General features: G+C 32.4%; 1 protein-coding gene across 2 annotated transcripts; it reads left to right on the top strand.

The window, feature by feature from the left end:
• Nucleotides 1-4,574: 4,574 nt before the first annotated feature.
• LOC122586710 (protein NSP-INTERACTING KINASE 1-like) lies at nt 4,575-8,771 on the top strand. 2 transcript variants are annotated; one of them, XM_043758697.1, is made up of 11 exons: nt 4,575-4,899; nt 5,204-5,336; nt 5,467-5,538; nt 5,627-5,770; nt 5,859-5,930; nt 6,033-6,092; nt 6,179-6,276; nt 6,365-6,511; nt 6,844-7,185; nt 7,395-7,774; nt 8,302-8,771. In XM_043758697.1, the coding sequence occupies exons 1-11, from the start codon at nt 4,797-4,799 to the stop codon at nt 8,623-8,625; spliced, it is 1,875 nt and encodes a 624-aa protein (XP_043614632.1). In that variant the 5' UTR covers nt 4,575-4,796; the 3' UTR covers nt 8,626-8,771. The 2 variants fall into 2 exon arrangements, with proteins under 2 accessions (XP_043614632.1, XP_043614633.1); XM_043758698.1 differs by having other exon boundaries at nt 4,576-4,899; nt 5,209-5,336.
• Nucleotides 8,772-12,632: the final 3,861 nt, after the last annotated feature.

Genomic DNA, 12,632 nt, shown 5'->3' with positions numbered 1-12,632 from the left:
TAATCTTGAGCATGTGGTACTTGTAAATACTCAAAAATGGTTTTGTTTGATTGTCAAGTCAAAGTGTACCTCCATATCTTGGACAGTTTTACTAAAAATGGCACTCGCAAATACATGTTGGGCTTTATGGGGGACGGTGTCCTTGTTAGTAAAACCGTCAACATCAAAGATGGGAATCGTATCACAAAGAGCAGCTAAGGCACAAGCATAATCAGAATCCATACCGCATATACCACTGTCTCGTAAAATGTGATCCTGTAGTACCCAAGATTGGGCCCTTGATGTCACAAATGCATAAGATGAAATCTCAACTGCCGAATATAACCTTAAACCCCCAGGTAAGGAAGCCAATATTCATTGGAGGTCCCCAAAAAAAGGACCACCACAAACCACAATGTCTGCAATAGCGTCACGCAGTCCCATGTCAAATAAACGTGTTGCCTCCTCCAGATGAACAAGTTGACAGGTCTTCATGCCAAAAAAAAGTTTGGTCATACCCATACATGATCGTAGTAATATATAGAAGCTAACTCTGTGGGTTGCGAAGCTGTGGGAGGAGACCCATCAAACCAACAACATTAACAACTCTCTTCTTTGCTAGCCCACTAATAAAATCGCATCTCTACTAACAGTCCCTCCCAGAAGTTTCACCCCCAATGATGGCCTCCCAATGACGTTGGCGAATAAGCCATAATATTCATTAACCTGATACTACATTTCAAAATAACTAAAAAGTTATTAACGAACACCAAAGGACTACAAATAAAGTTAAAGAATTGATAACGATAAAATTTTTTTATTAATTTTGTTAAAAAGTATATTTTTTCAACATAAAAGATATAAAAAGATATTGAAATTCAAAAAAACAACTAAAGATTCCGATAACTGTTGATGTACATCAAGTCTATGAGCTTTATATTGTATAGAAATAGATCAAAAAATTGTTCTATTAGTTGGAATGATTAGTCTAAGTTCAATATAAGATGATTTTTGTAAAACTTGTATATGTCAGTATTGCTCGGTTATGCTTAATGGATTAGTTTATGAATATATAGTTGTGGTGGCCCTTGAAGACTATGATCACAATAGATGGAGATTCCCTAAAGTTATAGGGTAAAGTTGAAAGAATCTTAACATTTGGATTAAAATCAAAGGTCAAAAATTAAGATTTAAAAATCATCTTTAAATCTTAATTCTTGATTTTAATTTAATGATTGAGATTAACAACTTTACCCCTAAAGTTTATAAATAACTTTACCCCAATTGTTAACCTCAACCCTTTAAGAGTAAGTTATAAATAACTTTAAGGGATTCCCATTCGATAATCACAATTATGTCCGTGGCATATAACCCTTGTTATAACATTGACATCGACTACCACCACAAAATGTACTACTCGTACAAAGCCATGGTGCAAACTATAAAGCATACTTTTTCATAGACCATTCTGTCTAAATGTGCGTATATAATGTTCTATAATTTTGGATCATTCTGTTTGTTTTTTCTTTTTATTTTTATTTTGCAACTCTACCTACTCCACGATACACTAAGGGGGTTGGCAACGGTAGCATTATAGACGAGTGGTCACTGCGGCACCACGACGGAACATCGCCGCCAACGCCTGACCACGCGTGGCGGGTGAAAACGAGTGGTCACACCACGCGGTCCACCACTCCATTTTCGCTGGTTGGTTTGCGTGCAACGGCTAGTTAACGGCCAACTTTGTTTTTTTTTTTTTTGTTTTTTTGTTTTTAAAACTTTATTACTTATATATACATACAATTCACAACACAAAACACACACACTACAACTACAAAACAAACACACCACATTCACTTTCTCTTTTAAAAAACACACTACAATTTAAACATACACACACTAAAAAAAATGCAAAAACATATTGGTTCCACCACAATCATCGACGAACCGTTCGAATGGTCCGACGATATTAGTTTAGAGGTGTTTGCGAACGCCATTGAGTCCGAAGAAGCCGAAAGTTCCACGGCGCGGTCACGGGCGAAACGTAAAGTCGTGTTTATATCTTTTAAGTATTTCTAGTATTTTTTTGGTTTTTTTTTTGTTTTAAGGTTTCCAAGAATTATTTATGTAATGTTTATGTATTTGAATATTTTTAGTTTAATGAAATTTAATGTTTAAATAAAATAAAATTTGTAAAATGAGTGGTGAAGTGAGTGGTCGGATGCCAATGAAATTTGGATGAGTGGTGAGTGAGTGGTGGATGAGTTGTGAAGTTGAGGTGGCATGCTGTGATTGGTTAGAAGTGAGTGGTGAGAAAATGGATGGAAGGTGGGTTGCCAACCCTCTAAATAAAAAAAATCCATTACATAAAAAATAAACATCAAAAGGCTACTGATCATTTTTACCGCATCATCGGTTGCCTCATGTAATTAACGAAGACACGTTTGGAACCATTGATCTCTCTAAAGTTAAAGAAAGAGTAGAGAAAGAATGGTAAAAAAAAAAAACCCGTATAAGATAGGGATGTATATATAGGAGGTTTAAAACTTAAAAAGTCATTATTTTAAAATTAATTCTATAGCTGTTAAACGGCTTTTTGTTTTCAAAAATCTCAATCTCACGTCCATCTTCACGAAGCCCCTCACCGGTGTAGAACTAGATGGCATATTGGACGCGACGTAGGCGAAAAGCCCTCTCCGCCCACTCTAAAGTCTAAAATTTAAAATTCACATGTATTTTCATTTTTATTTTATTTTTTTACTTTTCACATGTGATTTCATTCTCCTACCACACACCAATTTGTATCACATATAACTTTTATTTATATATAATTAGTTACTAGCATGATACCCGCGCAATGCGGTGACAGTGACGACGATGACGGTTTTGTGGTGTCGGTGACAGGTGGTGATGACATCAACAATTGGTGTCGAGTGGTGTAACTGTGTAAGTTGATGTAATATTGATAGTGAAAATATTTTAAAAGATAAGGACTTAGAGTGTACATTAAGGTTCTAAAGCGTAAATTAATTCATTAATGACAAATTTGGTAATCTCTAGTAACTTTTTTTCTATAGAAGGTGTTTATTAAAAGTAATTTAATACTTTTGCATTTAACCATTTTCTAACACTATCCAAAATAGGGATGTGCAAATGGCCTGACTCGTGAAAACCCGTTAGCCTTTCGGTCGGGCCGGGTCAAACCAAAAATAGAGGAATTGATAATAATTATTATAAAGGAGTATACAAGTATATATAAGTTTTGTCATTTAATATGTTTTATATTTTCTCGTTTCATTAACGATACTAATATAAAAACGGATAATCTAAGTAGCAATTTTTCTTACAAACAAAATGAGTGATATATGATATTTTAAAATATATAAAAGTACCGCTAGAAAAAGATTGAGGCACAAATTCAATGACTAAAATAAAAAATCACATACTTTTACAACTCATATTTCAATTATCGTCAAAAATATCATTTTCATTTTCATATTAGTGGATCAAATTCATGGAATCAACATCAAATTAATAATGTATTCTACAATTCTACATCCCCCCACTTCCACCCCACTCTCCCACACCCCACCCTTAAGCCACCAAAAATCATCTCTTCAAGATGTTAAGCCACATTGATATTCTCAAATTCTATATAATATATCTATAATCATTTATCTATAATATATATATATATATATATTCATAAACAAACATAATATTTGTGAGTATATTGAATGGCCAAACTCAGGGAATGTTTGATTCCTTATTGTCTTTACCTTACCCACCATTAAAAAAATCCAATAAAGAATCCATCAAGAAACTATAAAACTCAAAGAAAACAGATATCTAGACTATAACATGACTTGTGATCATAAAACCCATAAATTTAACATCTTCTTCTTTGTCTACTTAATTAACTTAGTTTCCCAAAAAAGAAAATTATAATCCTTGGACATATCATTGAATTATCCTTATCTGTTTGTTGTATTTCGTCTTTTTAGTTCATCTATTTATATAAACGAAGCCTTAAAGGCTTTCGTTGAGGTGCATTAATTAGTTGTACACTTACCATAAAATTTAGAGAGTGAGTTTTTAATATGGAAATGTACAATCTTTTATACACTTAAATTAAAGTCTTAAAGGTTTTGTTTAGCATTTTACCAAGAGACAATTAATTTCTCAAACTATCATAATCTTCATTGTAAATTACTCCGTAACTATTATTTGGTAAAGAAGAAAAACTAACAACGTATCTTGTTCGGGTTATACTTGTTTTATATATTTATGTAATCTTTTTCCTTTAATACATTCATTTAAGTGACTAGACCTTTTGAAGGTCTTTAAAGACATTCGGATCCAAGTTTTATTGAAAAAATGAAAATCTAAAATAACAGTTTAAAAAACTACTAGATGAACCCGCATACGTTAGAATACTTTCCATTGTATTCTATTAATTGTAGAAATGATTGGTTTGTATCAAAAATCTGGTAATTATGATAAAAAGTTACCACTTGATGACAAAATAACAAAAGTATTTATTTAACATTTCTTTATATTTCTTTTCTCCTTAATCTCTGCCCCATGAGCCATGAGACTACAAGCATGCTAAAATTCTCTTTCTACTACAAAAAAACAACACCACAAAAGAAAAAGAAAGCTCACTCAGAGTGCTTTTTCTTGGATTTTTCAGATTTTGTGGAAATTGGTCATCATAATCAAGTTTCAAAAACTAAAGGGATCACTACATTCAACCAAGCAGAAAAAGTCACTCAAACTCTCCTCACATTTTCTATTGAATCACTCATAATATTGAAATGAGAGTACAACAAGAAAAGATTGTTGCATTTTCTGTTGTAGTTTTATGGCTTTTTGGTTACTCAAATGGCTTGCTTTCACCAAAAGGTGTTAACTTTGAAGGTAAATTCACTTCTTTTTAATGAACTACGTTTCTTAAAAGCTTAAAGATTGAACCTTTTTCATATGGGCATTGTGATTTATAGTTCAAGCTTAAATCTTTTTATTACATATGGTTAAAAAATGAATCTTTTTATATGGGTATTGTGATTTATAGTTCAAGCTTAAGTCTTTTTACTGAATATGGTTCTTAAAGGCTTAAAGATTGTTTTTTTCAAATGGGTATTGTGATTTGTAGTTCAAGATTAGTGTTTTTTAATGAACTATGGTTAAAAACTGGACCTTTTTATGGTACTGTAATTTACAGTTCAGGCTTTAATGGGTATCAAAGCTTCATTATTGGACCCCCATGGTGTTCTTGAAAATTGGGATGCTGATGCTGTTGATCCTTGTAGCTGGACCATGGTCACTTGCTCTGCTGAGAGTTTAGTTATTGGCTTGTAAGTCTTTCTACATAAAGTTTAGTTATTTCTCTAGCCACAATATTTGTGCATATGTATATATAAAATATTTCATAAGAGAAAAAAAAAAAAACTTGTTTTTCACTAATTGTGACATGCTCATTTTCAGAGGGACACCTAGTCAAAATTTATCTGGGACTCTTTCTCCCAGCATTGGCAACCTAACCAATCTTCAGATTGTGTAAGTTTTTGTTAAGTTATCACAAAAACTTTCGATATTATTTATTTATTTATCTGGTGGTTTTGAAAATGAGTGAATCTTGATGCAGATTGTTGCAGAATAATAACATCACAGGGAGAATCCCAAAAGAAATTGGTAAACTGAAGATGCTTCAAACACTTGATCTTTCTGATAATCATTTCACCAATGAAATTCCATCTTCTTTAGGTCACTTGACATTCCTCCAATACATGTATGCTTATGTTTAAGTTATAAAAATATACTATATTGGGATTCTGGTATTTGAGTGTTTGAATGAACTCATATTTTGACATTTTTAGGAGGCTAAACAACAACACTCTTTCTGGCCCAATTCCAGAATCAGTAGTTAATATGACCCAACTTGCTTTTGTGTAAGTTTTCTTGATCATTTTCCCATTACTATATGATTGAAATATATACATACATACTTGTGTATGTACATGTTATGACAAGTACAATTGTTTCTTTTGCAGAGATTTGTCCTACAACAACTTAAGTGGCCCTGTTCCTAGATTTCCTTCCAAAACATTCAAGTAAGTGTTTAAATACTTGTACTAGTATACAACAACCAAATGTATTTATGACATGAAAAAGATGTCTAAATGTTTATTAATTGCAGCATTGTTGGGAACCCTCTGATGTGCCCAGCAGGATCTGAGCAACAATGTTATGGAATGACACTTATGCCCATCTCTATGCCACTAAACACCACACAATGTATGATTATAAACATATAGATATTTTTTTAGATTTATTCTTATAAAGGTTGATGCTAAACTTTTATGGCGTGTTATGTAATTTGAAGCTGCAAATACATCATCAAGAAGAAAATCTCATAAAATGGCTATTGCCATTGGTACCAGTTTTGGATGCGTCTTTTTGATCGTTTTTGGACTCATGTTGATATGGTGGAGGCAAAGGAATAACCGAGAGCCCTTTTATGATGTCAAAGGTTTGTGATTTAAATTAAGAAAACGGCGTTATTTCCTTAGTTTTGCTTCAAGGAAATATAACACTTTGACTTTATGGGTAAAATGGATAATATTTCAAATTAAAAATGGAAGTGTCAAATTTGTGATGGATCATGGATATGACACCAACATTCATCTCTTTGTACCGTGTTATTTGAAATACCCAAAAATTTTCAAGAAGGCAAAAACTGTTGGCAATTATGAAGTCAAGGTGTATATCATTTTTGACTGACTTGTTTATGCATAATCAGTTTGGCCATATCTTGTTTGTTTTCCGATTGTAAATATATACTGATTCACATAAACAATGCAGATAAGCATCATGAAGAAGTTTCACTTGGAAATTTAAGGAAGTTTCAATTCAGGGAACTTCAAATTGCTACACACAACTTCAGCAACAAGAATTTATTGGGAAAAGGAGGTTTTGGGCATGTGTACAAAGGGACACTTCAAGATGGGACGTTGGTGGCGGTGAAGCGTCTAAAAGATGGTGGTGCAGCTGGTGGAGAACGACAGTTCCAAACTGAAGTTGAGATGATCAGCCTAGCAGTACACCGGAATCTCCTCAGGTTATATGGCTTTTGTATGACTCCAACTGAAAAGCTCTTAGTTTATCCATATATGTGCAATGGCAGCGTTGCTTCCCGTCTCAAAGGTACATCTACCATCTCTGCTGGTTTACACTATACATTAAATAGTTATATCAAGTGACATAATATGTCACACAACATTCATCAATAGTTAAGCCATATGAGATTTAGGAAACCGTCATACTTTCAATCACTTGTGTCCAATTTCTAGAAATCTTGAAAATTACTAGCACAAATCAAGCCTGATATGCTTTCTGGTATTGTATATTGACAGCAAAACCAGTGTTGGATTGGGGCATAAGGAAGAAAATCGCATTAGGGGCAGGAAGGGGATTGTTGTATCTTCATGAACAATGTGACCCTAAAATTATTCACAGGGATGTCAAGGCTGCAAATATACTATTGGATGATTGTTGTGAGGCAGTTGTTGGTGATTTTGGGCTTGCTAAGCTTTTAGACCACCAAGATTCTCATGTAACCACTGCGGTTCGGGGCACCGTGGGCCATATAGCACCGGAGTATCTCTCCACAGGCCAGTCATCTGAGAAAACTGATGTTTTTGGTTTCGGGATCCTTCTACTTGAACTAATAACCGGACAACGGGCTCTAGAATTTGGCAAGGCTGCAAACCAGAAAGGAGCTATGCTTGATTGGGTAAGCCTGTACAGCTAGTGATTTGATCCATTATTGACTTCTAATATACAATCCCACAACACATATCTAGTACTTCTTCTCTAGGAACACTTGTGAACATTGTGGGACTGAAATGTGCCTAAAAGTATGTTTTGGATACATTCCCAAAACATACACAATGCCCGAAATTTCATTAGCAAAGTTTCTTATTCTTGGGTACCACAAGGTTTTTCCTCAAAAGTGTCAACAAATGCATTTTGGATCAAAACATCAAAGATTACATAATGTTGGTTACACGAAGGATTGAAGGTGATCAGTAAACAGCAATTGTTACAGACAACATAGTAAACTGCAGTGTAAAACTATGAGTACAAAAGTTGGTCCTTAAAGAGTGTCCAAAATGCATTATAGACACATTTTAGACCAGAATATCATAGAATTCACATTTCAAACACATTATTTTGGGTCTTACTTCTTTACAGACTTGTACCTTACGCATCAAAAGTTGTACCCATTTACTTGAAAGTTGTACACATTTCTCATTTCAGGTGAAAAAGATACACCAAGAGAAAAAACTACATATCCTAGTTGACAAAGATTTAAAAAACAATTATGATATAATGGAACTAGAGGAACTTGTTAAAGTGGCATTGTTGTGTACACAATATCTTCCGGGTCACAGGCCAAAGATGTCGGAAGTTGTACGGATGCTGGAAGGTGATGGGTTGGCAGAGAGATGGGAAGCTTCACAAGGGATTGAGTCCACCGGAAAGTTTAGAACCCCAGAACTGTCTTCATCGGAAAGATATTCTGATCTCACTGATGACTCTTCTTTGCTTGGACAGGCCATTGAACTTTCTGGCCCAAGATGAAAGTTCACTATATTTTTTTGTTAATGTTCTTTTTTTTAATTTTCTATGTGTATTTAAGTTTTTGTTTCTTTTTCTAAGTTTTCATATTGTTTATTTGTACAAAGGTTTATCAGGGAAAAAAAAGAAGCATGAATTAGTTGATAGAATCTGAATTACTTATCATGCCCTCCCTGCTCTAATTCCTGATCCGCCTCTAGGTTCAACTTACTTTCCGAGAGATCGGAAAGCGGGGTGGTGGAACTGAGTTGGGTCTAGAATGTCATACATGGATTAATCATCAAAGCACCATTATGAACGATGAGCTAACCAATATGATCATGATCCTCCTCATTCAGTACTAGAATATACTGAGGTAATGCTCCATAACTGGTTATAGATGATCAGTAGATCGTCAAGGCAACAATATTTCCATTAAGCACAGCGAGCAAACCACTTAGATCATCGATCGTTTTCCTCATTGAGTCATTTCTGTCAAAATAGTACTTGTATATAAACTTAAAAGTGACATCAAAAACTAAATAATTCTCAACATCTGTTTTACTAGAATCATCATTAGTTATTATTATTATCACCATCCTCTTTCGGATAAGCATAACAACCTTTTAGACGTACCAACAAGCTTTAGTTCAAACGATATTTCTAACAGTGTGTTGGGAAAGAGTGTCGTCCTTCATCCATAATGCAAACATTTTTTAAGTCAGATTTAGAGTTAAATTTGCGGACCTTGTACCTTATTAGAAGCCGATGATGATGCAAACTTAACTGGAAACCTTTTTATGATCTCTACTTGCATTTCAAACGGAATGTTGTCTGACATTTTTTAGGGTTTTGATATCCTTTCCAGTGGGAATATTTTAGGGGAAACGAAAATAAACTGATTTTTAAGGTCCCTGTTATTTAAGGAAGAGAAATACAAACAAATATTTATACTCTTTTGGTGTTTGGGCCGTGCAACTCTAACAGTTTGAATGGCCCACTTATTATTCGAGATTGGTGAAAACACGAGCTGTTATTATCCATTATCAGAAACTATCAAACTATGAAAACATTTGAACACCTGAAGCGAGATAAATTTTGAGGGTGTAATTTATTAATATTACATTATTATATATATTAAAATCAAAGCTTTGAAATTCTTGTAAACTAAAGTTATTCTTCCCCACAAATGCTTTTGTATTTTTTTTTTCTTTGTTTTTTTTTCACAATTTTTTTAAAACATCTTTTTTTTTGAACGGCAAAGTAATTAATTAAAAGGCATCTAGCAAAATACTAAATGCGAAAATACAGAGTACAATTACAATTACATATCCATATCTAGGATAACAGAAGACATTACAACAATATCCTAGACGCATCTTGCGACTTGAACTGCGAGGATTGCAAAAAGGGCGGAAAAAACTCACGTCAACTAGACACGAGAAAAAACGCATCTTGAGACGCATCTTTTTATTTTTAGTTTTTGGTTTAGATATTTTTTGTTTTTTCTTCTAAAGTTTATGCAATATTGTTTAACCATTTCTTTACTATGATCTGATAACATTACAATAACCTCATTCACTTAATGTATTTTTTTCAATAAAAACATTTTTTACACTGGAAATTTCATTTTAAGTTGTAGACACCAAACGAAACCTTTTCATTTTCACATTTTAATTTTCTATTTTTAAAATGACATGGGCCAATGTGATTTTTTTTAACAATTTGTTTTATTTTCAACAAAATGAATACTACACGTCCCTTCAAATAATTGTGGTTTTTATAACCCAACCCCTTAACGCATATATATTTGTAACACATTATCTCATCGTCATCAAAATTTTGTTATTAAATATTAATAATATTTCATTGTCATATTATTCCTATTATCGTTAAATATTATGTTCGTAGCACATTATATTATTCTTTTAAGAGTGTCGTTATTCATATCAATATATTTAGTTTTAGGCATATTTTTTCTTTCCACTAATACAATAAATAGTTTTTTTAATAAATTGATGACAAACGTAATGTCTCCCGGGCAACGCCTGAGTGACATATCTCGTTACATACAATAATAAGACAATGGATTGTGAATAGTAACTCGCTTGCGTGGCGAGTTACTATTCGTCCATGTGTCACATTCCGTATTAATATTCGGATTTTACCAAATCGCATTCCGTTCGGGTTTTTTTGTTACGTGTTATTTCTTGGTTTCTTGTATATGTTTTTGTAACACCCGAGAGTTAAACATTTAAGCTTTCGAGTCAAAAAAAAAACTTTTCATATAAATTAAAGTAAATGAAAAAACAAAAAAGAAAAAAGTAGTTTAACTTATTTCATTGAACTACTAGTAATAAAAAGATGCAGATTTTGATGCAAAACCAATAAAGATGTTACTCTAATGTAAATTATATAATGATATTTAGCCCAAAGTTTAAACATTAAGTATAGCTTATAAAATATTGAGGCTTTAAATTTTCAAGGCCTAAAATAATCATCTAGTTTCATCATACTATTGAGTCACCTCTGCTGCTGCCGTATAAAATAATCATAACTTTCTCAATTTGGGAAAAACTTTGTTATAAGAAAGACTTATATAGGACACGAAATGACTCATAATGTTTAAAATGAATGTTACCTCAAGATAGTGATATTGCCATTAAGGATGATCATCAACCTTATATATATTGTCATTCTCTTTTTCATGATTTACTAAAATATCATCAAGATTCAAGAATTACAATAAAATCATGATAATTCTAAGCATCCAGTTCACAAAATATATTACTTATAATTATAATAAGACAACTCAGAACTTCAATTCATAGATGAGTAGATCTCCGATACTACAGTATGGCCATTAAGCGCACCAATTAATTAAGCAAACGATTATGATCATTATTATCCTTATTTCAACAACAAAAAAAATTCATATATTGTCAAAAAGAGGACTCAGAACGTTATAAATTGGTATCTCATCAAGGCAACAATATTGCCATTAAGTACAGCGAGCGAACCATTAAGATCATCATTGTCCTCATTTCTTTCAAAATAGTACATAACTACATATACATTGAATTAAGAACATACATCAAAAGCTTTATAATTCTCAACAACTGTTAACGAGAAGATGTTAGAAACTAGTTGATTGCCTGTAATTGTTGTAATTGGTACTTAAAAGTATTTTTTGACTAGCATAACTATATGTACATTTAATCATCGAGTTTGAAGTTTATAAGAATCCTCTCGCGAACATCAATCCAATTAAGAAAAAAGAATACATATATACTCTAGTAAATAAGATGGCTCAAAATGTGTTATATATCGTCGAGGAAAAAGGATTGATCGACATGAACCACAATGAGCGAACCATTATGATCATCATTGCCTTCAATTTTTTCCAAAATAGTACTTATAAATGTAAGTTTAAGATACACCAAAAACTAAATAATTTTGAGCACCGATCGATCTAGTTCACAGAAAAGTTATACGTATATATACTCTAGTAAATAAGCTAGAGCACTTGGGGAATGTTATATGGATAGATAAATAACCAAGGCAAATTGCATTTCTCCATTTCTATCAAAATGATAATTCAATAAAGTAGAAAAAGTGAAAAACATAAATAATTATGTATATAAATAAGAAAATAATAACATGTTACCAATTACCATAGTCTCGTTTCTGAATATTCTTTAATGTACAAAATGAAATCATGTTGGTAGAAATCATGAAAAAGAGACAAAAGTAGGAAGTTAAAGTAGCACAAAGGATGGATGAATTGAATTAATTAGAATTCAACTTTATTTATACTCGTTTTGGCCTTGGTTACCAAGCAAAGGTATAATGCTCTTATTCACATTTAGATATTATACTTGTATATTAAATTATTAATTAGCTTTTATGTATATAATAAAACAACGATTTATGTAAGCCAAGTCACCAATTCCTTACTTCTATATATCCATTGTTATCTTACATAGTTACATACGTCCATACATAAGTTATATGTACAAGTTTTCTAATAC

This window comes from Erigeron canadensis, chromosome 2 (genome assembly GCF_010389155.1).
Source record: "Erigeron canadensis isolate Cc75 chromosome 2, C_canadensis_v1, whole genome shotgun sequence".
NCBI classification, from domain to species: Eukaryota; Viridiplantae; Streptophyta; class Magnoliopsida; order Asterales; family Asteraceae; genus Erigeron; species Erigeron canadensis.
Note: the sequence above shows the minus strand (reverse complement) of the source record. Positions and strands in the feature narration are given on the sequence as shown.